We start from the raw sequence: 26049 nt of genomic DNA on the forward strand, positions 1-26049 counted from the left end.
AAGGTACTCTGTCTACACTTGGAGAGTATAAAAGGATGATGGTACTCTGTCTATACTTGGAGGGTGTAAAAGGATGACAATACTGTTGAGAGAGTTGCTACTTATAATGATGATCAAAGTTGATTTCAATATTTTCGAAAGTGATTTTGTAAAGGGATTAACTATGTACTACATATGCTAAGCTGGATAATGATGATTGAAGTTAGATGATTCTAGAAGAAATTTGAAAATTTGAAAATCCGACAGCATCTTCTCTTATTTTGAAACTCAATTTGTTGAACGTGAGTTCAACATAAAGGTTTAAAAAAAATTTGGAGGGGCAATTCTTAGTCGACTTGACTCTTTTAACCTGACAACATTTAAGAAGAATAAATAGAAAAAGGAAAGATATTTAATCTAATTAATTATAATAAACATATCCCACTGATCTCCAACTGCAGCCCTTGGATTTCTTCCCATGGATCTCCTATTACAGCTCTCGAATTGCTGCCCACGGATCTCCAACTGCAGCCCTTGGATTGCTGCCTACGGGTCTCCAACTTCAGCACTCGAATTGCTACTCACAGATTGTTGAAGTGGCCTCCCCTTGGCTGTGTGATTCAACTTTTCTCCTCAAGTTGGGTTGTACAGGTTGTACAATCCTAACTTGCAAACAAACTTATCAAGTAGAGAGTCCGATAGTGCATTTGTTAGAACATTGGCAAGTTGTTCATGAGATGTGGTATATACTTCAATTTATGAGTTATCTATTTCCTATGATATAAAGTGTTTATCAATAGTAACATGCTTTGTTCTGTCGAGATGTACTGGATCCTTGGCCATACTGATTGCGGATGGATTGTCACATTTCAACTTTATCATTCCTTCAGTCTTTATTCCGAGTTCAATCAATACTTGTCTAATCTAAATACCTTCACAAATAGTAATTGTTATTGCTCTCAGTTCAGATTCTGCACTGCTTCTAGAAACAACAGATTGTTTCTTGCTCCTCCTTATTAATAGGTTCCTCCACACAAATGAACAATATCCAGTGGTTGATCGATTGTCAACTTGGCTTCCTGCCCAATATGCATTAGAATAAAAGATTAATTTCATATCTTCATTTTTCTTGAATAATAGCCCCTTTTCAGGAGTGTTCTTGAGATATCTTAAGATTTGATATACTGCCTCCATGTGCTTCTTTACTGGATTACTCATATATTGGCTTACCATGCTCCCAAAAAACCCAATATCTGGATGGGTGTGGGAGAGATATATAAGCTTTCCTAATAGATATTGATATCTTTCTTTATCTACTGAAACTCTCTCCTTTTCTATACCAAATTTCTTCTTAGGATCCATAGGTGTAGTAGCTAGTTTGCATCCCAGCATGCCAGTCTTCTTCAGTAGGTCTAAGGTATACTTGTGTTGGGAAACAACTATACCTTTGCTTGATCGAGGTACCACCGTACCAAGGAAGCATCAAAGTGATCCTAGATCTCTAACTTCAAACTCCTTAGATAAAGTCGGCTTGATCTTCATTATTTCCTCTATATCATTTCCAGTAAGGATGATGTCATCCACATATACAATCAGTACTGCTTATCTTTTTCTGATTGCTTCACAAACAAGGTATGATTTGCCTTGCATTATCTAAAACTATGGTCTTTTTACATACTTTGAGAATCCTCCAAATCATGCTCTTGGAGACTACTTTAATCTATATAAGGATTTCAACAGTTTACACACTTTATCCCTTCCATAAGATTTCTGAACCCCATTGGAATATCCATGTAAACTTCTTCTTTTAGGTTCCCATTCAAGAATGCATTCTTGATATCTAGTTGATGTAGGGGCCAATCTAAATTTATTGCTAGGGAAAGAAGAACCCTGATAGTGTTGAGCTTTACAATAGGAGCAAAAGTTTCCTGATAGTCTATTCCATAAGATTGAGTGAATCCTCTTGCAATCAGTCTAGCTTTCAGCCTCTCAATACTACCATCCACCCTATGCTTTACAGTGAACACTCATTTGTATGTCACAACTTTCTTTCATGGCAGGAGATTCGTAATCACCCATTTGATTTTTTTTCAAGGCCATAATTTCTTCTTTAACAGCTTGTCTTCATCCCGGGTGATTCAAAGCTTCCTGAATATTGGTTGGAATATGTACATCATCCAACTTGGAAGGAAGACTTGATAAGTGTATGATAATATGCTATATGAGAGAAAGTTTTCGATTGGATGCTTGGTGCATGATTCTTTCTGACCATTTGATGACTTTATCTCTTTTTGAACTTCCTCATTTTTATCCTCTGTATGAATTTCTATAGTTGTTGGATCCATTGAAGGAGAGTTGACAGGTACAAAATGTGTCTCACTACTCAGCATATATTGATTTTTTTTTCTTTTTCTTGAGTATACATATTGTTGTTCTTTAATTGCAGCTCTTTGCAGGGATTGATTAGGACTTATGGGTGGAGGTATTAGGTCTGATGGTGGAGTTTGAGACATAAGAGATATACCTTGGGAAATACTCGTGGTTTGAATTTATTGTGATATTTATTGATTTTGACTTGACTCTGTTTGGTTGTATAATAAGAAATTCCACTGTAATGATTCCAAGGAATATAATAGAATTTGAATTTCCCTCTAAACAATTTCTTCATTTACTATAAGTAATTAATTAATCAATCAATTATCTTAAACCTAATTAACATAATTCAATACAAATATATCTTTAAAATGCAGTCCACCTTGATCTATTGGTTGAGAGCTTAGACTACCAGTCAAAAGGACTTGAGTTCAAAGCTTGCATATGTGATTTATGTGTTAGCTTGAGTTTAATTCGCTCAAAAATCATATATATATATATATATAACTAACTTTAATGATCTTAACAAAAACCCTAATTAACCTAAGTAAATATATGCTTATTGATTACTTTGATCAACTATGCATTGAATAATTATTCTTAGTTTAATTAGCAAAAGTAATAATACTAAAACAATAATTTAATTAAAAATTTGATTAATCTTTAGTAAACCTAAATGATGCATCTTAATTAGATCAAATTAATTGCTAATCAATTGAAATTTTTTACGCTGACTAATTAATCAATTAATTTATTATCCTAACCTATTTAGAGTAGCTATAAAATGATAAAATTTAATGATCTTAATTAAATTTTGGAGTAATTCTTACTTAACCTAAGCATACACAACGATAATTTATTCAATTAATCTATATAATAATTACCACAAACCTAACTACTATAATAAAACACTAATAATATATTAATGACATTAGCAATAGTCATCTCAAATTAGCCTAACTAATCAAACTAATTGCAACAGTTGGCATGTTTTCAAAAATGTAAAAACACACTTATTCAAAAATTTTGGAAAACAAATCATTATATTTTCAAAAAAAAAAAATTACCAATTACTATTATCAATTAATTATGTCATGCTCTATTATCATAATTTAATGCTAACAAAATCTCAATAAATCTTAATTAAATCATAATTCATAACTAATTGTTAATCAATCTAAATATTAAATTGCATCTAACTAATTAATCAATTAATCTATTATCCTACCCTTATTTATAGTAATTAAAAAAAATACAAAGTTTAATGATCTTAATTAAAACCCAAACAGATATTAAATTACCCTATATATATACACACACACATAAAATGATAATTTGTTTTAATTAATCTATATTAATTAATCCAAATAGCTATAACTTAGGCCTTAACAGTATACAAATTATTCATAATAATCTGATTAATCAAAATAATTATAACAATCATTTGGGCATGTTTTCAAAACACGTAAAAATAACCTTGCAGGTGTTTTTACCATTTCAGGAAATAAATTACTTTAGTTTCAAAAATTAAGAAAAAAAAAGGCATGTTACCATGTTCTCTACCACCTGTTATTGAAAATATAAAACAAAATAAATAGAAAATAAAAATGAATCCGCACCCTCCGTGAGTACTTTACAGTTAAAAACTTTGGTAAGAAAAAAAAATTGCAGGCTAATAACTATCATTTACGTACAGTTTCTGAGCAAACCCCAGCACAAATTAATTTTACAAAATGGTGCTATCTAGAAAAATATTGGACATTATAATAGAAAGAATTATCTGGAAATGCTAAATACACTAGCGAGAAGTTAAGGTTGAAAGACAAAACCATGAAGAAATGTAACCCATATACATACCAATTCCTCCTGTGCTTACAAAACCATCTCCAAAGACCCGTTCATAACGTAATATTCCGCTACTCTTGTATTGTACATTATCAAGAAATCGCTGAAAACCCCGGTCATCATTTGACTTTAGCTTCTGCCATAACCAGCAAATCTGTGAGATTTGACACAAACGTTATATTGAGCCAGTCACATCATACATATCTCGCGTATGCCAAAACAAGGTTATTTGGGCGAATGAGTGGAATGTAAGTTGAGCTAAACTCTAGCCCCATGATCTAAACCTTGAAGCCTCAAGGAGCTGGAGAGCGTGAGGCAGAATATGAGCGTAGGCTCACCTATCCCAAAAGCTCAAAGCTTAACCTCAGCTGGTCACCTTGACGAGTGCCCCTTAAATCATACCATTTAAATTACCTCGGCACTAGAAATATGTCACTCGTGGAAGTAAATTAAATTTTTAACGTTTTTATAGTTCGGTATGACGATATGCAGTATGATCAATCCAGCAAATAGAATATAGATACACCCCTAGCCATAACCTTTGCTTGTTACACAAACAATGTTCTTATTTGGAGCTCAATCATGAGTTTAATTGACTGGTATACATGGCTGAAAAGCCTGTTGGTCGAGTTGACCTTGATTAAACCATAAGCAAGTTAACTAGACAAATATCTAGAAAAGATACAATATGCTGAACAGAAGAGATGTTAGTTAGGGGGGGTAAAGAGATTACCTGATTCTGATTTTTCTTATTCCTAGCATAAGCTCCAATGCACTTGCAAGTGACAAGAGATAGTTCAAAGGAATTTCCAAAGTCATCACATGTTTGGCATTCTTTAAAGATCTGCAATAAAAGAAACAGATGTTAACCCGTAATTAAGAACCTTTATTATATCCTATACCAGTGGATAGGATTGTAAGGAAAAGGAGTTTTTAAATCTGAGTATTGCGTGGATATAATAGTAAAAAAATGAAAGAAAATAAGGCCTATCTACACAGTTGAAATACATATTCAATGATCGCATTCAAGGAAATATGAAATAATTCTATGGAATGTAAAAGAAAAATGACCCTTTTAGTTCTTTCTTATTAATATCTTTTCCATATGAGATTGAAACAAATGCAATTTGCAGCTTCTTTATCACTAATCCATCTATAAGACAAAAAAATCTATAAACTGGAAACTTGAAATATGCCAGCAAGAGCTGGACCAGCAGGGGGTGGAAAGGGCAAGGAATTCAGCCCCCCCTTGTGGGGCGCATTGAACCAATCATTACATATGTGAGAAGAGGAATTAAGAAAGAGATTAATTAGGAAGGATTTCCTAATTGAAATTAAAATTAAAGAGGGAAATATATTAGGAAAGGGGGCTGATTTAGGAAGGGATTTCCTAATTGAAATTCAAATTAGAGACGGAAATATATTAGGAAAAGGGGGCTGATTTAGGAGGAAAATCAGTGCAGTCTATTTAAGGCTAAGTTTAGGGTTTATTTTGTTTATACATAATTTTATTGGAGAGTTGCTGTAGTTTTCTTTTCGTGAGGGCTTCCTAGCCTTGTTTGGGAGAGCCGATTTACCTCTGGAATCGTAGATCGCTTGTATCTCTCTTTCTTATTAAAGTTATAATAAAAAATCAGCCATCTATATTTGTATTTCTACAATTTTTTCCATTGTGTGTTTGTTGTTTTTGTCTCTAAGGCACATAAAATTGATATCAAAGCGAGGTTTTTTGGGAGAGATGACAGCAAAAAAGCCGGATGCATAGGGAGGGGAACTGGAGCAAATCAAATCTGGGATGGAAGAAAGGTTTTCAACTATGAAAAATCGGATGGGAAGCCGATTGGGAGGGATAGAAGAGATGAAAAAAAACTCATGGAGATGCAATCCCAAGCTCCACCGGCGGTTCCAATTACTAATCCTCATCACAATTTGGTCGAGAGCCCCGTGGCCGAATCGAAGGGAAGAGTTTGATGAGGGAAGTTCATTTCATCAAGAGTCACATCATAGGGCTCCGATAAGGGGCGGAATAGGGGTTTCAGAAGGGGGGACAATAGGAAGAGAGTTTTATGGTGGGATTTATGGAGGAGGTGGTAGGGTGACCGACAGAGCCCTGTATTGGGTACCTATACCCATACTCACCCTCGTACCCACCCATACCCAATGGGCATGGGTGGGTATGGGCACGCCCATAGCCTCGTGGGTGGGTATGAGTGGGTACTCAACATCAAAGGAGAACCAATTTACATTACTAATCATCATATACATGCATTATATTATAAGATTAATCCTTACAATACATTGCGCAACACTGAACCGCATCACGATCATGATAAATTTTGATATGTGACTTGAAAGTTTGCAGTCAGAGAAAATGACAAAAAATCTCAAGGTCATTATTCTATGGCAGACTGCATTCAATAAGCTCGGAAAGTGGGTGGGTGTGGGTGGGTATGACATCCAGAAAGTCACCATAGGTGGGTGTGGGTGGGCAAAACCCGCTAGCGCAGAGCGTGGGTACCCAACCAGGACCCCATGTAGGGCTCTGGTGACCGACCACTATGGAAGGCCGTTTGGGCAAGGGGAGTGGAAAACTAGAGAGGGAGGTGGACGAGCCAAGCCATGGGTATTGAGTCATGGGAGACAAATGGAAGAGAAAGGTGCGATGCCCACCCTCTATACACGGGGGGAACTATCGGCAAGAGAGGAAGTTGGGGTGGAAAAGCGAAAGATGAGGAAGTTGAAGATGCTGGTGTTCGAAGGGGAGGATTCCCATGGGTGGGTATATCGGGTGGAGATTTATTCTGCGGTGAACGGGTTAAGAGTTGAGGAGAATCTTACAGCCGCAGGGTTATGTTTGGAGGGGAAAGCTCTTGCTTGGTTCCAATAGAGAGAGGCTAGATACCTGATCTGCTCATGGGAAGAATTTAAGGATTGCTTGTTAGAAAGTTTTCGAGCCATTCGGGATGGAGACCTACACGAGCAATTCCTTGCCTTGACTCAAGGGATGACTGTCATCGAATACAGGGAGAAATTCAAGTTGTTGGGTCGGTTGAGGGGTATTTCAAAGACTGTCCCTGAGAAAAACTTCTTGAAGGGCCACAAGCTTGACATACGAGCGGACATTCGATTACTGAGGCTGAGGAGGTTAAAGGAGACGATGGAGCTAGCACAAATAGCAGTGGATAGGAGGCAAATGGAGAAAAGCAGTAAGAACGGGGTTATGGGTGGCTCTTACAAAAGTATTTCAACTTCATTGGCACCGAGGACCCATATGGTATCATTTCAGATGGAGGCACCAAGGACAAGAATGGGGGAGTTCGCCTCGGGCCCAACTTCAAGCACCTCACAGAGGCCGAAGTGCAAGACAAGAGTGCTAAAGGTTTGTTCTTTCGCTGTGAAGAGAAATATGCACCAAACCATCGATGCAAGGACCGCACTCCAAGTTCTTCTGGATTGTGAAAAGGAAGAGACTTCCATCTTCGTCTCTTCTCCTCTTAGAACGTCGAATCTAGTGTGTTCTCGACTGATATCGTGGTGCTTCCTGAGTTCCTGGCTTCCTGCCTCCTTGACGGAGCTTCTCTCCTCGTCGGTGTCGTCGTCTATTCCTCTATTAGTATATTTTATAATCTCCTTCTTGCTCGAAGCCCGAAGGCTCGAAGCTTTTCAGTTTGTTCCTTCTTGCTAATTAGTTGCTATCATTTTAGAGTTATCTTGGTTGAAGTATCATCCTTGTTAGGTTATTTCTTCTGATTTAAGCTGTTATGCAATTTTGCTTTTGATTTGCCGATTAGGGCTTAGGGTTTATTGTATCTTGGGTTGTATGGCAATTAGTTGCTATCATTTTAGAGTTATCTTGCTTGAAGCATCACTGTTGAACGTTTTTTTGGGTTGTATGGCACTTTGAGCTGTCAGTTTAACTATTACTGGCTTAGGGTTTATTGTTGGTGCTGCCTTTTGTAATTTTTTGTCTCTGGACGCCGATTCAGTTATGTTAGTCTGTTACATACTTACATTCAAAGCATGTAAATCATGTAGTCTGCTGGCTGCAGCTGCAAGAAGTTGGTATTCACATGTATATCTTTCAAATTTAATAATTTAGGATGTTCTTACTTCTTACTTCTTTAGCTCTTTCATATTAAATTTATGAATTATTTATGATATTTGGCTATTGACTTTTGTTATGTATAATATGGATTAAATCCTTTAATTGGTTTATTAGATGGAGGATTCAAACACACTTCCTGAACTTTTTATTGATAAGAATGAGGAAGTTCACATTGAAGATAACGTGATAGAGCCATCTAATGATGGTTCAGTGGTAATTAAGAAGCGTAGGAGGATGACTTTAAGGTTTGGGGCATTTTGTGATGCTGTCTAATCCTACAGATGGTAAGCAAAGATGTAAATGTAAAAAATGTGGTGCACAATACTTGTGTGAGAGTAAAAATGGGACTGATAACTTAAGAAGACATTTGCAAAAGCAAAATTAAGTGAGCAGATACTAAGTGAGTACAAATTGTTTCCTTGGATGGTAATATTACTAATATGCTAATATTTATTAAACTTACACCTCATGTGATTAATGAATTGGAGGGTTCAATCAGAGCCATATATTAGATAATAAATACTTAGAATTTTATACTTGTTTAATTAAGTTTATTGCAGTTATATCTCTAAGACGAAGCTTCTATATTCAGTTTATCAGCTATTTACATCTGTTGTAAATGGGATAATTAAATTAGCAATTGATATTTCTCTTATTTGATATGTGAGATTGTTCCTTTGTAATTGAGTAATTGTAACATGTAAATTATTTGCAGATTTGTAATTGTAAAAATTTGCCCTTGTTTTTTACTTTTCAGCCATTTAAAACCTGTTTTAAATTTTTTATAGTGTAGACGGGTCAAACGGGTAGGGTCGGGTTGACCCGGACCCGAACCGCCGAGTCAGCATAAATGACCCGTTTCAAGAAACGTGTCGGGTTCGGGTTGACCCGAATGGGGTCGGGTCAATTTCAGGTTGGACCAAAACCCGACCCGAAACCCGTTTTTGACAACCCTAACTCCAGGGCATACAAGTAGTGGAGGATTTTCTTCACTTGAATTCGGAGAGCACTGATGTAATCCTAAGGATGAAGTTGTTACAGACGATTGGGGAGATGAAGGTAGAATGAAAATCTCCAACTATGGAGATTCAAGTGGAGGGGGAGAAGGTAGTGCTACAAAGAGATGTCAGCCTATACAAAACCACGGTTTTACTCAAGACAATGGTCAAGGAAATACAAGTAGGGCTAGGCTACTTGGTGGAGCTGCAGAGCCTGGATGAGGTCCAAAACTAAGAGCCAATCGAGGTCCCTAATGGTGTATGGTAGCTTCTGCATCAATTCTCTGAGGTTTTTCAACCGCCTAGTGGATTAATGCCACCCTGGGAGCACGAGCACAACATTACCTTGAAGGAAGGAGCTTCTCCTATCAATGTCAAACCATACCGGTACCTGCAGATTCAACAAAATGAGGTAGAAAAGCTAATCAGAGAGATGCTTGAGACATGAATCATTAGGCCCAGTGTGAGCCCCTTTTCCAACCCATATTACTGGTATAAAAGAAGGACGACAGTTGGAAGTTTTGTGTGGATTATAGGGCCCTAAACAAGGAAACAGTACTAGAAAAGTTTCATGTCCTCGTAATCGATGAGCTGTTTGGAGGAATCATTTTTTTTTCAAATTAACCTGAAGTTGGGATACCACCATATCAGGATGAAGTCGGGGGATGCTCATAAAACAGCTTTCAGAACTTATGAGGGTTACTACGAGTTTTTGGTGATGCCTTTTGGTCTTACCAATGCTCCAACCACCTTTCAATCCATCATGAACCGAATTTTTCAACCCCACCTCAAAAAGTTCATCTTGGTATTTTTTGATGACATATTGATCTACAGTCGTACAAAGGTAAGCATGTGGGTCACATGAGGGAGCACCAGTTGTATGCCAACTTGAATAAGTGTTCTTTTGCAAAGCCACGGGTGAAGTACCTAGGACATGTGGTGACCAAAGCAGGGGTAGCAACAGACTAGTCTAAGAATGAGATTATGTTAGATTGGCATTTACCTACAAACTTGAAAGAGTTGAGAGGGTTCTTAAGACTCACCGGATATTATAAAAAATTTGTGCAAGGGTATGGCACAATAGTATGGCCACTGACTAAGCAGCTGAAAAAAGACAATTTCAAGTGGGGAGAAGCAACGACACAAGCCTTCGAGCACCTCAAGAAAGTCATGACCAATGTGTCAGTTTTAGCACTTTCGGACTTCAAGAGACCATTTATGGTGGAGACAAATGCATCAGGATACGGACTAAGAGCGATGCTCATGCAGGATCATCAACTCATTGCTTATTTCAATTAGGTGCTCACTGCCAGGGCAAGGCTCAAGTTTGTAAATGAGTGAGAGTTGATGGTCATTGTATTGGTCATCCAAAAGTGGAAATCTTATTTGTGGGACGACATTTTCTCGTAAGGACAAACCAGAGAAGTTTAAATTATAACTAGAGCAGAGGATGATGACTGAAAAACATTAGCGGTGGTTGTCCTTGTTATTATGGTATGACTTCGAGATTCAATATCGCCAAAGATTGGATAACAAGGCTGTGGATGCACTATCATAGAAGATGTACGAGCCATAGTTGAGAGCTCTATCAATACCAATGGTCCTAGATAGGGAAGCTTGAGAAAAGAGAGTGAACAAGATGAGGATCTAAGGAAGATCAGAGCCGACTTGTTGCAGCACTCGGCCAATCATCCTTGTTACACACTGAGGGACACCCAGCTACTACATCAACGCAATTCGTTTTGTCGAGAGGGTCGGGATACATCCCCAAGCCATTGCAGGAGTTTCATGGTAGCTCTATTGAAGGACATTTAGGAGCTTAGAAAACCTACAACCGACTATTAGTGGAACTATACTGGGTGGGGATGCACTGCAACGTAGAAGACTGGGTAGCAATATGTAATGTGTGTCAGAGGCACAAGTACTTGGTCATGACACCGGAAGGGTTACTACAACTGCTAGCTCTACCAAAGAAGGTGTGAGAGGAGGTGACGATAGATTTCATCAAGGAATTGCTACGGAGTGATTTTCAATGATGTTGGTAGTAGTGGATCGTTTGAGCAAGTATGCACACTTCATCCCTCTGAAACACCCTTACATTGCGGTCTCTGTAGCTACTATTTTTATACGAGAGGTAGTGCACTTGCATTGATTTCCAAAATTTATTATATCAGATAGGGACAAAGTGTTCCTTAGCCACCAATGGAAGAAGTTGTTTCATTTATAGCGAATAATCCTGAAGAGAAGCACAGCATACCATCCCCATACAGATGGTCAAACAATTGGTCAATATAAGCATAGAGACCTATTTGAGATGCTTTGTATCAGACACACCGAAGAGTTAGGCAAGGTGGATTGCGTGGGCAGAATATTAGTACAACATCTCATACCATTCAGTAGCAAAGACCACTCCTTTCAAGATTCTCTATGGGAGAGATCCACCCCATTTGATTCATTATAGGCAAAATGCTACACACATGTCAGCGTTGAGCAGTACTTTAGGAGAGAGACAGGGCATTATCTGAGCTAAAGGGACATTTGTTGAGAGCCCACTAGATCATGAAAATGAAGGCTGATGAGCACAGGAGAGAACTAAATTTCGAGCCAGGAGATATGAAAATGGAGGCCCTACAAACAAAAAACACTAGCCAAAAAGAGGAATGAGAAATTATCCCCGCGGTACTTTGAGGAAGGCAATAGGAGAGCATAGACCATCATCTCTACCCTTGTGGGGCCCATTAAACCTAATCGAAATGCAAATTGGTGAGGGAAATATATTACAAAGGGGGGGGGGGCTGATTTAGGAAGGAATTAATTAGGAATTTCCTAATTGAAATTTAAATTAGAGAGGAAAATATAGGGGGGGAGCTGCTTTAGGAGGGAAATAGGAGAAGCTTATTTATTGCTAAGTTTAGAATTTATTTTGTTTACGCAAAATTTTATTAAAGAGTTGTTGTGGTTTTTTTTTTTTCATGAGGGTTTCATAACGACGTCTAGGTTGTTTGGGAGAGCCGATTTACCTCTTGAATTGTAGATCACTTATATATTTCTTTCTTATTTAAGTTATAATAAAAAAACCAGCCATCTATATTGATATTTCTACAGTTTTTTTCATTGTGTTTAATGTTTTTGTCTCCAAGGCGCATCAAAATACTACTAATAATAGTGGGATACCATGCAATTATTTTGCTTGTATTTTCTTCTTAATGACATCACACACCTGACCATCATTAATAAATGAATTAATCATAGATGGGTTAATCAATGTCGGGCTGCATAACGGCTACAACATCTTGTTTGAGGTTGTGGGTTGTCACACATATCTGAGGGAAATAGGAGAAGCTTAAAAAAAAAAACAAGCTTCTCCTATTTCCCTCAGATATGTGTGACAACCCACAACCTCAAACAAGATGTTGTAGCCGTTATGCAGCCCCACATTGATTAACCCATCTATGATTAATCCATTTATTAATGAGGTTGTGGGTTGCCACACATATCTGCGGGGCAGGCAGTGTGCTTGTGTATAATCTCTAGCAGTCCGCATAACCTGAGTAAAGTACAAATTACATCTGAATGCATTGATATTATTCAAAGTCAAACTTTAGATCTTCCTGTTTTGATAAAAACATTACGGCTCCTCAGTTTTCTAGTACTGTGGATTTTAATGCAACTTTTTTACAAAAGTTAAAGACCAAAGTAGTAGTAGTTACTAAAAAATGCGGCTTATCAAACCTATTCAACTCGTATGCAACATAAGAAATCACATTAACAGCAAACACTTTGTAACATAATTCATTATTAGCAAATTATTTATGTATTTTATAACAAACTAAATACAAATGATATCACATTCATTGCATATCAAAACAGGAATAATAATAACAATATGGAAAAAATAATCTAGCACAATTATTAATCAGCTGAAAACTATAGAAGTCACAAATGAATAAGAGACTATGTAGAATAACAGATACTTTAACTTATAGTAAAGAAGAAAACCACAAAATCATTTAAGAGAACATAAAAAAATAAAGCAAAACAGCAATGAACGTTGGTTAAAGGTTGAAGTTAATGGAATAAACTAACGATAATATCAACATAAATGACAGACATAATGTTGGATCAAAAATTAAATGACAGAATGGAATTGATCTTAGTTAATTATCTGGCATAAAAAGGTCCTCTCCAGAAGCAACAAATCATTTCTTCAGTCACTCAGCTCCTTGGGTTTAAGCCTATTGAGTGTAGAAATGACTCAAGCAACTAAGAATTATGATACACATATGCAGATAAGACACGGACATGAAACACGTCAATTATTGAAAATATAGAATACAGATACAAATTAGATATGATATTATAATATTTATATCTTAAAAAAATTGTATAGAAATTGAATAAGCAGAATGTTAAGAATAATTGAAAAATAACAAGTTATTTAACTAGGACATGTATTTAAAATTATTAATACTAGGATGTCAATAGTCAGACGTAGATGCCATGTCGGGTATCGAGAGGGGAAATGACAATTTTGAGAGTTGGACATCGATTTTGTGCAATGAGTGATGCGGTGCATACTCTTACTAGCTTTGGGTGCAGTCCAGGAGATTGGCGTTCAAGCTAATTACCAATTAATATTAATCATGTTATCTGCTGCTTAGTTCGTTAGTGGGCATGTGCTCCACTACACTCTTTTCCTTAGTTAGTTATTCTGGTTTTTCAGTACTTTCCACGTGTAGGGCTGTTAGTAGCAAAGCAGAGAAGATAGAAATAGCTTTGCTGCGGGAGGAAAACCATTGAAGAATATCATAGAAAGTTTTCTACTGTTCCATTGCTTATTGCAATTACATTGGTTCCTCTATTTTCAATCTCTTGCAGGTATTCTGGTGATCGGCGGAGGAGCTCCGGCATCAATGAGTATCGAACATCGATGTCAAGATAACATCAGCCCTCAAAGTTGAGATGATGTTGGTCGTCAATGTTGAGATGATGTTGGATAAAGATGACATCTCGGGACAGCGCAATGGCATGATAGTGAGTGTAGAAATTGTTGGCGTCGTGCGCCAATGTCAAGACAACATCAAACTTCAATGTTGAGATGGTTTTAAAACATTTATGTTGTGACGTCATTGAATAGATTGCATCGTGCATTGTTGTAAAATCCTAATTGTAACATGTTAGAGAAAAATAAAAAAGGGCCTGCTTGAGAAATGGGATATTGAGCATAAGCGATTGATTTGAGGCTTTGGAGAGAAAATAAGAAATTTAAATTTATTTTTTTAATAAATAAAATTTTGAAGTACAAGAAATTATATTATAAAAAATCATAAAATATTTAAGACACGCATGCCAATCACGCGTGTTCAATTTATTTTTAATATTTTTTAATCCGACACCTCTTTGATGTGTCTGACATGTGTCAAATGCGTGTCATGTCCGATACATGTTGGACATTGCATACCTCTTTGAAGAGAAGTATCGGTGCATCATAGGATTAGAACAATGATTAGAATTTTAATTCAGTCCAAATATGATTGAAAGCCAGTGTCTTAAACTCTGATTGCAGAAACAAAGCCTCAAAAGGAGGGCATAGGGTCTTTGGAAACAAAGCATAAATATAGGCATTGAAGCTCCAATCCGAAGTCTGCACATTCCATAAAGTTTTCTCTTTGCATTCAGATTTAGGATATAATCAGAGAACATCTGAGTCCATAATGAAGGAATTTCAAACAAATGATTAAAAGAAACTACATTGCTATAAATAACTTGAGAAAAAGCAAATAGCTGTAAGAATGAATTAAATGATTTATTCTAAACCTCTTGTATTAGCAATTACGGGTATAATCATCTTACAAGAAGAATTTAATGGATTGAATATAATTTATTACCTTGGTATAGAACCTTGGCTCTCGATAGTGCGTTGGATTTACTTTCCTTTTAGAATCCCCAGATTGATGGAAGCAAGATTCTCTGAAAAATATATATCCACCAACCTTTATCCATTTAATCATCTTTTCTGCCAGCTTTTGAACCTACGAATTAAACGAAGGATCAAGAATGTTGCAAGAAAACACTTCGGAAAAATCCAATTATATACCGTTTACCTCCTTATCAAGCAGCTCAATAAAATTTGAACGTAATTAGGTCACGTAAAGAAAACTAACAAAAAAAATTCACATAAAATAGCCTAAAAAGCAAGATCAGCAAACCGATATCTCTTCTAAAATAATAAAAATCAATCAAACAGAATTTTCGACACAAATTTGCAGACCACATTGCACTCAAAAGTAATATTAATAACTTCCAAAATTTATTTTACGTATCAAACTGACTCAGAATTTTGCAAATTTAGGGGTTGTTTGGTATTGGATTTGATTTAACTTTAGTAGGATTTAGTGAATTCTGTAAATCCGGATTTAGTAAATCCTAAAGGTGTTATATCCTGAAAAATGTTTGATATAATAAATATTAAATTTTGATAAATACTTAGAAACTGTTTGGCAACTTAATTCATGATTTAAGACGATTGATTCATATAGAAATTAAAATTAATATGTTTTGAATTTAATTTGCATGACTGCTTTATAATTAGATAATTAGTAATATAATAAATAATTTGATAATTAACATCTAAATAATTAATTTGATAATTAGTTTTAATTAAAAAAACTTCTAATTATATTAAACTAATTTAATGAAAATTATATAACTAATGACTAGTAAATAATAAATTACCAATATTAATAAAACTAATATAATCACAATTAGACTTAATTATTTAATTAAACATAATTAGATTACTTATTATTTGATTAATTTATAATCTAGGGTTTGGCTTCATCTCTTTTACTTGTCGCCATTTCTTCGTGGCTGATTCCTTGTCTGCTCAAGGCGGATGTACACAAATGGAGCAACGAAGAGGAATAGGAGCAAGTTCTTCATCTTGTTAGCTTGTCGGATGTCGGCGAAGCCCGATAAGCCGCTACCCAAGGTCTTGTTTGTTCCTCTTCACGAAGGTAATGATTTTTCACCCCTGTCGCGTGCTTCTTCAGCTAAATTTGAGTCCACATATTCATAAATCCGCCTCTCCATGGGATTTAGATTTAGGCGGATTTACGCCGTAAATCCGTAAATCCATAAATCCCGGATTTACACAGGCCCCGGATTTACAAGCCCTACGAAAATTGTTTGGATGGATTTACGTTAAATCCTGCTTAAATCTTATGGTGAATCTAATGGGATGTTCCCGAAGGCACAAAAAAGTGCAACTCCTAGCATATTCGGCCCTAAATTAACTAAACAAGCCCAACTTGATTCAACGGCCTAAACTATGCCCTCCTTTCTTCCTCATAATCGATCAATGAGCAGGAGCAACAACTATTGTCACCAACACGATTCCAACTGGGCAAAGTGGAGGTTGGTCGACGAACCCCTAAGCACCTTTCCCTCCACAAGCAACCAATATGCCTCGAATCTTCTTAGAATTAATTGAATTTTAAATCATTCGTCTGTTTAAATATGAACTTCTTTCAGTTCCTGGAAAATCTACAGGTTTCCAATTTACAAGCCTTTTGTAAGGTGCTTCAGTGATGCTTTTTGTAGATGATACAACTGTAAAAATTTCAGTCGTCCCTTGACAATTGATCCCAAAGCCAGGATGAGAATCCATCGGAGGCTCATTTGGATCATGTCGATCTCTGTTAAATCTCAACCGTCCCTTAACACTTGACCCCACATCTAGGATGGGAATCCGTGAGAGGCTCAATAAGATCATGTCGATCTCCTTCCATATTTCGGTGGCTTGTTTAGGAAGGATTATATTATGATAGTTATGCATGATTTTGTAGTTATTTGTTTCTTTATTAGGACATCTTGTATAGATCTATAAATAGGGATAATTTTGTATAATAAAATTAATCTTTTCCCCCTCCAATTCACTGAATTTAACAGCTAAAATTACTAATACATTCAATGAAACATAAAACACTAGAGGAAATGTTTGAAAAATGGCAAACATAAAATTATTAAAACAAAATCTAATTATTTCATATAAAATTTTAGAGGTTTGGTATTCATAATTATCATTCAAAACTATAAAATACAAGGTGATCCATATGTGTGATAGGTTTAAGTAATTTGGATCTATTACACAAAATAATAGAAATATAGATAACAATATAATTTCTAGAGTTGAAGTTGGATGATTAAATTAGAGAAATGGCTTTTCTGATACTAATTAGGTCAATAATATTATGTAGATTTAAATGTTGGGATTTTAAAATGTACTTGATATCAATGTTGTGTGCAAAACTGAGAATGTTTAAACCTAATATTTCTGGTGGATACGAGTGATGATGTTCTAGAGATTTCAAATCCTATTAACAAAATGGAACCATAATAAGAAAAAATATATATTTTGTCACGCTCTTATTTTCACCATTCTTAAACTAAAATGATCCAAATGAGCTCTTTTCTCCTTTGTTTTCTTCTTGTATTGCTTGATGTTTCACCCTTTTGCTTCATGCTTAATGTATTAGGAGCAACGAAGAAGAATAGGAGCAAGTTCTTCATCTTGTCAGCTTGTCGGATGACGGCGTTGGATCATGTCGATCTCTGTTAAATCTCAACCGTCCCTTAACACTTGACCCCACATCTAGGATGGGAATCCGTGAGAGGCTCAATAAGATCATGTCGATCTCCTTCCATATTTCGGTGGCTTGTTTAGGAAGGATTATATTATGATAGTTATGCATGATTTTGTAGTTATTTGTTTCTTTATTAGGACATCTTGTATAGATCTATAAATAGGGATAATTTTGTATAATAAAATTAATATTTTCCCCCTCCAATTCACTGAATTTAACAGCTACAATTACTAATACATTCAATGAAACATAAAACACTAGAGGAAATGTTTGAAAAATGGCAAACATAAAATTATTAAAACAAAATCTAATTATTTCATATAAAATTTTAGAGGTTTGGTATTCATAATTATCATTCAAAACTATAAAATACAAGGTGATCCATATGTGTGATAGGTTTAAGTAATTTGGATCTATTACACAAAATAATAGAAATATAGATAACAATATAATTTCTGGAGTTGAAGTTGGATGATTAAAGTAGAGAAATGGCTTTTCTGATACTAATTAGGTCAATAATATTATGTAGATTTAAATGTTGGGATTTTAAAATGTACTTGATATCAATGTTGTGTGCAAAACTGAGAATGTTTAAACCTAATATTTCTGGTGGATACGAGTGATGATGTTCTAGAGATTTCAAATCCTATTAACAAAATGGAACCATAATAAGAAAAAATATATATTTTGTCACGCTCTTATTTTCACCATTCTTAAACTAAAATGATCCAAATGAGCTCTTTTCTCCTTTGTTTTCTTCTTGTATTGCTTGATGTTTCACCCTTTAGCTTCATGCTTAATGTATTTGCTCTTTTGTATTTTCTGACAGCTCTAGAAATTACCTTTGTCATACTCATACTATTTTCTTTTTATAAGATTATGCCTTACAAAGATCTCATGCAAAACAAAAAAAAGGATACATCTAGTGTCATTATAGAGGAGTATTTGTTGAACTTTTAAGAAACACTGGGGTTCTTATTGTGATGACATTGAGTGTATTTGAACTTGAACAAGAGTTGTTTCTTGCGCCTGTGATTTTTATGCTTGTGTGACTTTTTGATAATAGTTTGATAGCCCTCTCACATATAGGCTAAATTAAAATCATATAAATATTAGTGTCTTTTGTATGCCTGCTCTTCAAGTTATTCATTTAGTGTGTTCAAATTATTTTACTAGCAAGTGCTTTCAAACAGACGAGTACTTAGTTTAACAATTGTTATCCGAGCAAGACCTTATATGAGAAGATAAACTAACAAATAATGAAACTTTGCAACTAAGTCCTCTCCATTGTTCATGTTTACTTGTTGTATAATACTTAAAGAATATTAAAAGAGAGTTTCTTAATGCTATTTATCAAAAATATTATAAATTACCAATTTGTAGTCATAATTACTGAAGTAATAAACATACATATCTCTTCTAGCTTACATATCAAGGATCCCATAAAGATGAACAAAGTTCCAAGCAAAAAAGAAGTCATTCTTCAGTATAAAAAAAGCCTTCTATTGAAAATCTAAAATCCGGATATATAATTTATACTTTTATAGAATAGCTAAATCTAGAATGTATGCGTCCTTCTGTTTTTTCTTTATTTAATTCTTTCTTGAATTTTCATATTTGTAGGTTGATTGAAAGGTCAAACTCTTCTGAATATAGCTCATCCCCCTCTCAAAATATGTAAAGTTATGGTTACCTTAAACAAAAAAGACAGTAATTATTTTGAACTACGCCTAATATTTTAATTGAATTTGTGAACAGTGGGGAAAAGATTAACATTTCAGTTTAGAATAATACAAAATTAAAACAAGAAGTATAATTGGAAATAAAAGAGCGATCATATTACAAATCGAAGTAATCTCTTCATAAATCACCTCATCATCTGAAAGATACATTAGCAACCAGTTTGAGAATAATATATCCACAGATCCTTCTTCAAAGGCCAATTTCGGAGATGTTACATCGGCGCACATAAAACTAGTGTTTTGAAAATGGCCATTGATGCTTTCATTCTGCAAATGCAAAATATTTAAAAACCACAAATAAAGATGCTTCTAAAATAATCCAAGTTAAATATTGCTTCAAAATAAGATTCTATAGTTTTTTTTATTTTTTACCCTAACTAAAATAAGTTAGAATACCTTCTTAATCGCACTTTCTATAAAATCCAAAGCTAAAATATGGCCCGCTTGTTTCGCCAGCTCGCCAGTAAAGCGACCAATTCCAGCCCCTAGTTCAAGAACATGTTTCCCCTGATACGGTGGAAGGAGAGAAAGGACCTGCGTAGAAAGTAAGAGATCTTATGTTATCCATATTATCATTGATGTAATTCATCAGACAATAACAATATCAGAAAGCACCAAGTGAAAAGAAATCTAGGTTGTTGAAGCGCTAAAACCTGGACAATGTAAACAATAAGATTCAAGCATAACTAAAAAAAGCATAACTAGTTTACCAATATAATATTTTTAAAGAAACTTTAATATAAAGGAAATCTTAATAATTTCAGATAAACCTTAATTCAACAGATTCCTTTTATCTAAGCATAACCGGTGATAGCTGGAAAAATAGAGGGACATACAAAGCAAGAAAAATTGAACGCACTAATAAAAATTGTTACAGTGGGGAAGATGAGCTGAAGGAGAATACAGCAAAGGAACTGCGGTTTAAATGCTAAATCGAAAACATGTAAACCTCTGGAGACAAAAGAACCGATATTTATATAGATAGGCAACAGGTGTATCAAAATCTAAGAAAAAATGCATTCGTTATTAAAATTAACTATGACAGATTTTTAATTAATTTTTAAAATATTTATTGATACCTTATTTTACAGATCTTATTGAAAATCCCAAATAAGTTATTTGCATATATTTGATTGGCTGCATTATATGTTCCAGTAGAATCTAATTTAAAATGCTTGAATTAGCACACAGAAAGGACATTTGCATTATTTGTCCTTTAAATTTAAAAGCCAAATGATTAAGAATAGTAAACTGCATTTAAACAGAAATACTTGGATGATCTTTATCCACCTGAAAGAATAAGAATAAAGCCTAAAAGCGGTGAACTTAGATGCATATGCTGTTTAATTCTAGCCTAGAACAGAATAGTCAGGTTTTTCAGATATGCATGTCCTTACATTCGCATTTCCCTGGATTAAAAACAAAAGGCATCATAACATAACTATTTTACACAATAAATAAAACAACTAAATCAAAAAATAGTAATGATAATAATAATAATAATAATAACTTAACTGCAAAGAACAAAATACACAATCACCATCGTCATCATTAGAATTATCCCAATTAATTGTGGTAATTTTTATAAGCACTCATTATTCTTTCATTCCTACTATTCTTGCATGAGATGTTAAATATTGCTGATCTCCATATATGTCTCACATTCAATCCACCAGTATGCAACCAGAGTGATATTCAAATGGCAAAAACACAAATCCATATGAAAAGCATGGCAAATACTTAAAATTCAAATTTATTTGTGATTTATCTTGTTTCTTATGTGTTGACATGACGTTGAATTTTTGTGTTGAGGTTGAAGCATTATTTTAAAGCAAAGAATTCAAAACCAGGTCAGAACAAAAGATGAAAAGAATCAACAAAAATTATATACTTCAATATTAGGAACGTTCACTCAATCTATAGAAGTTTTCTAAATTTTAAAAAAATGGCTTGTCATGAACAGGAAAAGTAGAATAAGCCCGATACGAAGATTAGACTCTTTCGGGTCAGTCCTCAACATCAAAAAGACGAAGCAAGTAAACTAAACCCTACAAAATGTAACATATTTCTTTTGTTGCAAAAATGAGTCCAAACAACCTTCACAAGTCTCCTTTTAAATTGACATTTACATCGTAGGCATCTTATACTGTTTCAACGCAAAAAAATGAGGTCATGAAGAATAATTGGAACTCAAATCTCTCGGTTAAGAGCATAGCGGCGCCGATTTTCCACGTTTCAGGAATCAATGACGGAGATCTGGGAAATGTTACGCAACACATTGTAAAAGGGAAGCACATTACCTCAGGCCTCTCCTCCTTGTCAAGATCAGAGGCACGGGAGTCGAGCATCATTGCTTCTACCGTGAGATCCTTTGAGTGCTCCATCCAGTAGCTCTTCTGTGCCCGGCGCTCCTCGGATTCTGCCAATCAAAATCGGCAGCATCAGATCAATAAACAAAGTAAGAAGCTCACAAACAACGAGAATCAAAGAAGAGATTCATTAGATCCATCTCACCATTGGCAGCGGCCATGGTTTGCAGAAAGGATTCAAACAAGTTCCAGACCTAAACGACGCCACTAAAGCTACGATCCCTCGATGGCAATGCGAGATCTGGAGAAAGATCTGGATCTGCGGTTATGCGTCTTCCCCCTCTGATGCATAAAAGAGCCACGCACTCCCCCTTTCAATTCTTCACTAAAAACTCGCTATCCCTGGAACGAAACTTAAGCCCAAGCTTCCTCGGCTCGACGAAGACTTTCTCTTACGAAGGAAAAATGCGATGAAGGAAAAATGCGAGGAAGGAAAAACCGCTCCGCTTGCTTATCAGGGACCGTGAAATTCGCAACCAGTCCTCTATTTATAGAGGAAGCTACGAGCAAACTAATGACGGTGCAAAATCTCATTAAATAAAAAAAAAAATAAAATCTTTATGCTTTTTTTAGTTATGATTTCCTTTATATTAAGATTTAAAGTTTTATAGAAAGGAAATCTTAATAACTTGAGGAATAGAAAGAAAATCCTAATAATTTCAAGTTTTATAGAAAGTAAATCTTAATAATTTAAGTTTTATAGAAAGGAAATCTTAATAATTTAAAGTTTTTTAGTCATAGAGGAAATCTTAATTATGATTTCCTTTAGTTATGATTTAAAGTTATGATTTCCTTTATATATTAAGATTTAAAGTTTTTTTAGTTATAAAGAAAATCTTAATTAAGATTTTTAAATTTTTTAGTTATGATTTCCTTTATATTAAAATTTCTTTAAAGCATGACATAGATCTAAATATGTAAAGTTATGTTTACTTAAAATCTTTATCCTAATATATTTTAATTATATTTATTAAAAAAGTCAAAGTCCTTAGTTAATTAGTTGAATTAAAATTATGAAAGAGATATTTGATTTGTTAAAAAATGAATGCAAATAAAAATAATTGATTGTAAAAGGAATACATTTATTTGAAATATTTGACTTATTTTGATGAGTGTAAAAAGAATGTTGTATTTTTTTTTAGTTTGAAAGTAAAATGAATACAATGTAAATTAAAATGATGACGATGGTCAGCAGACGACGACAAACGTCAGTGACATATGGTGGAGGTGAGTGGTGGGCTGCGATTGAGGTTGGATGGCGGCAATAATATAGTTGGGTTGCGATGTAAAAAAAACCAACGAGAACTAGATGAATTTATAATACATAAAAATGAACTACGAAAAAATATTCATTTAAATTTTACACTGTATTTTTTCATCAAATCTAATAATTAAATTATACTTTACTCTGCAGTCTTTTATTCTTGAATCCTTTTTCCGCAAACTGAAAATCCTCTAAATTTAATTACTAATTCATCAAATTCGGCAAAATTTTTTTCCAATGAGGCACATAATAATCCCTGTAGAAATCTTTCTGTTTACAAAGTTTTGTGCGGCCATTTACGATGGGGAAAAATTATTACGTGCAGGTTTGAATTTATCTAGAAATTAATAAAAGTGCATCATGTCGTCTCAAAAATATATTATATTTGGTACCGAACTTTCGGTATCACTCTATACCGAACGCAGAACAAAACGATTCTCTCATCAGATGTCCGCACATAATAATCCCTCCTACACACAACTCTCCTTGGCCTATTGGTTGAAAGCTTAGGCTTCCAACTAAGAGGTCCAATATTCGAGTCCATGTGTATGCGTTGTGTGTGTGAGTTTCCAAAAAAAGAAGTGGGCCAGGTGGCGATGAGTTTGGTAGGATGCGACGTCACGTGGCGGGTTGGCGGAACGCATGTGATTCGGAGTACGTATTCCACACCGCCTCACGATCAAATGCGGATTCCCTATTCAGGGCTTCAGCATGGAGCGTAGTTTTGCTCGTCGGGTTGAGGAGCTAATGAAGAGATTGTGGTTTAATTTGATGTTTGATGTTCTTGAAGAGTAGAGGATCCATTAATAGAAGCTTTGCGTTGATGTTTATGTGAAGATGGTTTTGGTAGGGCTGGCTCTTGTATATTTTTAAAGTTATAGTAATTAGTGCTTTTTTTATTTAGATCAATTAAATTAAATTCATGCACACATCACATACATACCTAAAATTATATGACGGGGGCAAATGCCCTTATTAATGCAATTTCTGCTTTTCTCAAAAAAAAAAAAAAAAAAAATTAGAGAAGATATTTTAGAATATTTTGGATATTTATGGCATTTTGCCCCCTCTTAAAAAAATTGATGTCCTAATTTTATTAATTCTAAGCGTCTTTGTCCATCCACCACCCAAAAAAAAAAATTTTTTTGCTCAAACTGAGAAAAAAAAAAAGCTTGATCCGCCCCTACGTAAATTCAAATCAAAGATCTCTTAATGGTAGCCATAGCGCCCATGCCCAACCAACATATCAAGATGATCTGCATGTGATGTCTCAGAATCTAATTTGAAAAAAAAAATATTATATTATCTTTTAATAAACAACAACATAGCTATCTAACTTCATTTATCAGAAATAAACAACAGAGATAATTCGAGAATTCAAAACATCTATATATACATCTGTATTAATTTTTCCAAAAATTATATACACTACTCAGAATTTATACAATCATACCATAATTATTTTATCCTAAATATAAAAGAATCATTAAAATAGAAATAACCAGAACTTGAAAGAATCCTAATTAATCTAACACTCGTCATTTATTGTTCTAACTTGAAATCATTTCATCACATATATGAGCTAAACAATCTAGAGAGAAACTAATTCTTATAACTGATCTCAATGTACGATAAAAAATCAATATGCATGTTAGCACTCAAATCATAATAATAACATGCACGTGGTTATAAGGAATTATAATAGAGAAGCCAGTAAACTAATACATGCGTCAAATCACTAAAATAATTGTCATATTTATATTACAATCAGTAGAGAAATCGTATAAAATATCAAATCAAAATATTAGTAAAAACTGTTTAAATCATGTCAATGCAGTAAAATCATATTAAAATAATTGTATCAATGTAACACATGCTCAAATATATCATATCAGCGTCAACTCAGTGTCAGTGTCTAGTGAACAAGCTCAATATATATCACGTAATCAGCATATCAATAATAATAGAACAGTAATAACATTAGCATCATATGTGACAATAACAATAAAGCAATATAGTGGAAGTGATTCAGTAGCATCCATTCTAATGATCATAATAAATAACTAACTTTCCTAAATATAATGGTGCTTTTCCAATGTTATTGTTAGTATCAATAATTCGTTAGCTCAGTAAATAGAGACATCACTCTTTGTCCGTCGACAGAGCAATAACTCCTTATAACTCTCAATCATTATATCACATGAATCAATAAAGAATAACACCAAATCATTGTATTTAAAGTAAAGTTCGTTAGCCCACCATCTTGTACAGGTCCATTAGTCTCCAACCAATGTCAATGAATAATCAATCTTTACTTATTTTTTCATGCATATCACTATCACAACATTTTAACATTAATAGTAAACAACTATTACTCAATAACATATACACATTCATTTTCATGCATTGCAAAAAATAAAACATAATTATGTTAGATTCAGAAAGTGTCAAATGTTCTAATGATAAGCAATAAAAAACCCTACTGAGAAAAAAATTACATATTCAGAAATTAATTAAGTCACTATGGATTGCATATAACATTCTGAAGCTTTTATCGAACTAAATAACTATTTTTATATGTTAAAATAAAATTTTGAATTGATAAAAATTGTTGAATTTTCAAAATCACCTTGCAAAAAATCTCAAATAAATACTTAAAATATTCATAATCTCAATCTCTACAGCCTATAAAAAGTTACGAGGGAAAAGTTTTATCAATACAATATTAT

At 34.3% G+C, this 26049-nt stretch overlaps 1 protein-coding gene across 1 annotated transcript in view; it reads right to left on the reverse strand.

Annotated features, from left to right (window-relative positions):
* The window catches only part of LOC110116577 (phosphomethylethanolamine N-methyltransferase), a 55983-nt gene extending 33536 nt beyond the window's left edge, over positions 1-22447 (reverse strand). Inside the window, exons 1-7 of the mRNA XM_020850220.2 lie at positions 22202-22447; positions 21988-22106; positions 20084-20221; positions 19817-19954; positions 15189-15332; positions 4931-5041; positions 4210-4351 (exon numbers count right to left, since the gene is read on the reverse strand). Coding sequence (XP_020705879.1) covers positions 4210-4351; positions 4931-5041; positions 15189-15332; positions 19817-19954; positions 20084-20221; positions 21988-22106; positions 22202-22217 — 808 coding nt within the window. The 5' untranslated portion in view covers positions 22218-22447. The remainder of the gene's footprint in view (positions 1-4209; positions 4352-4930; positions 5042-15188; positions 15333-19816; positions 19955-20083; positions 20222-21987; positions 22107-22201) is intronic.
* Positions 22448-26049: the final 3602 nt, after the last annotated feature.

The sequence above is a fragment of the Dendrobium catenatum genome, unplaced genomic scaffold, assembly GCF_001605985.2.
Source record: "Dendrobium catenatum unplaced genomic scaffold, ASM160598v2 original_scaffold_76227, whole genome shotgun sequence".
Classification (NCBI taxonomy): Eukaryota; Viridiplantae; Streptophyta; class Magnoliopsida; order Asparagales; family Orchidaceae; genus Dendrobium; species Dendrobium catenatum.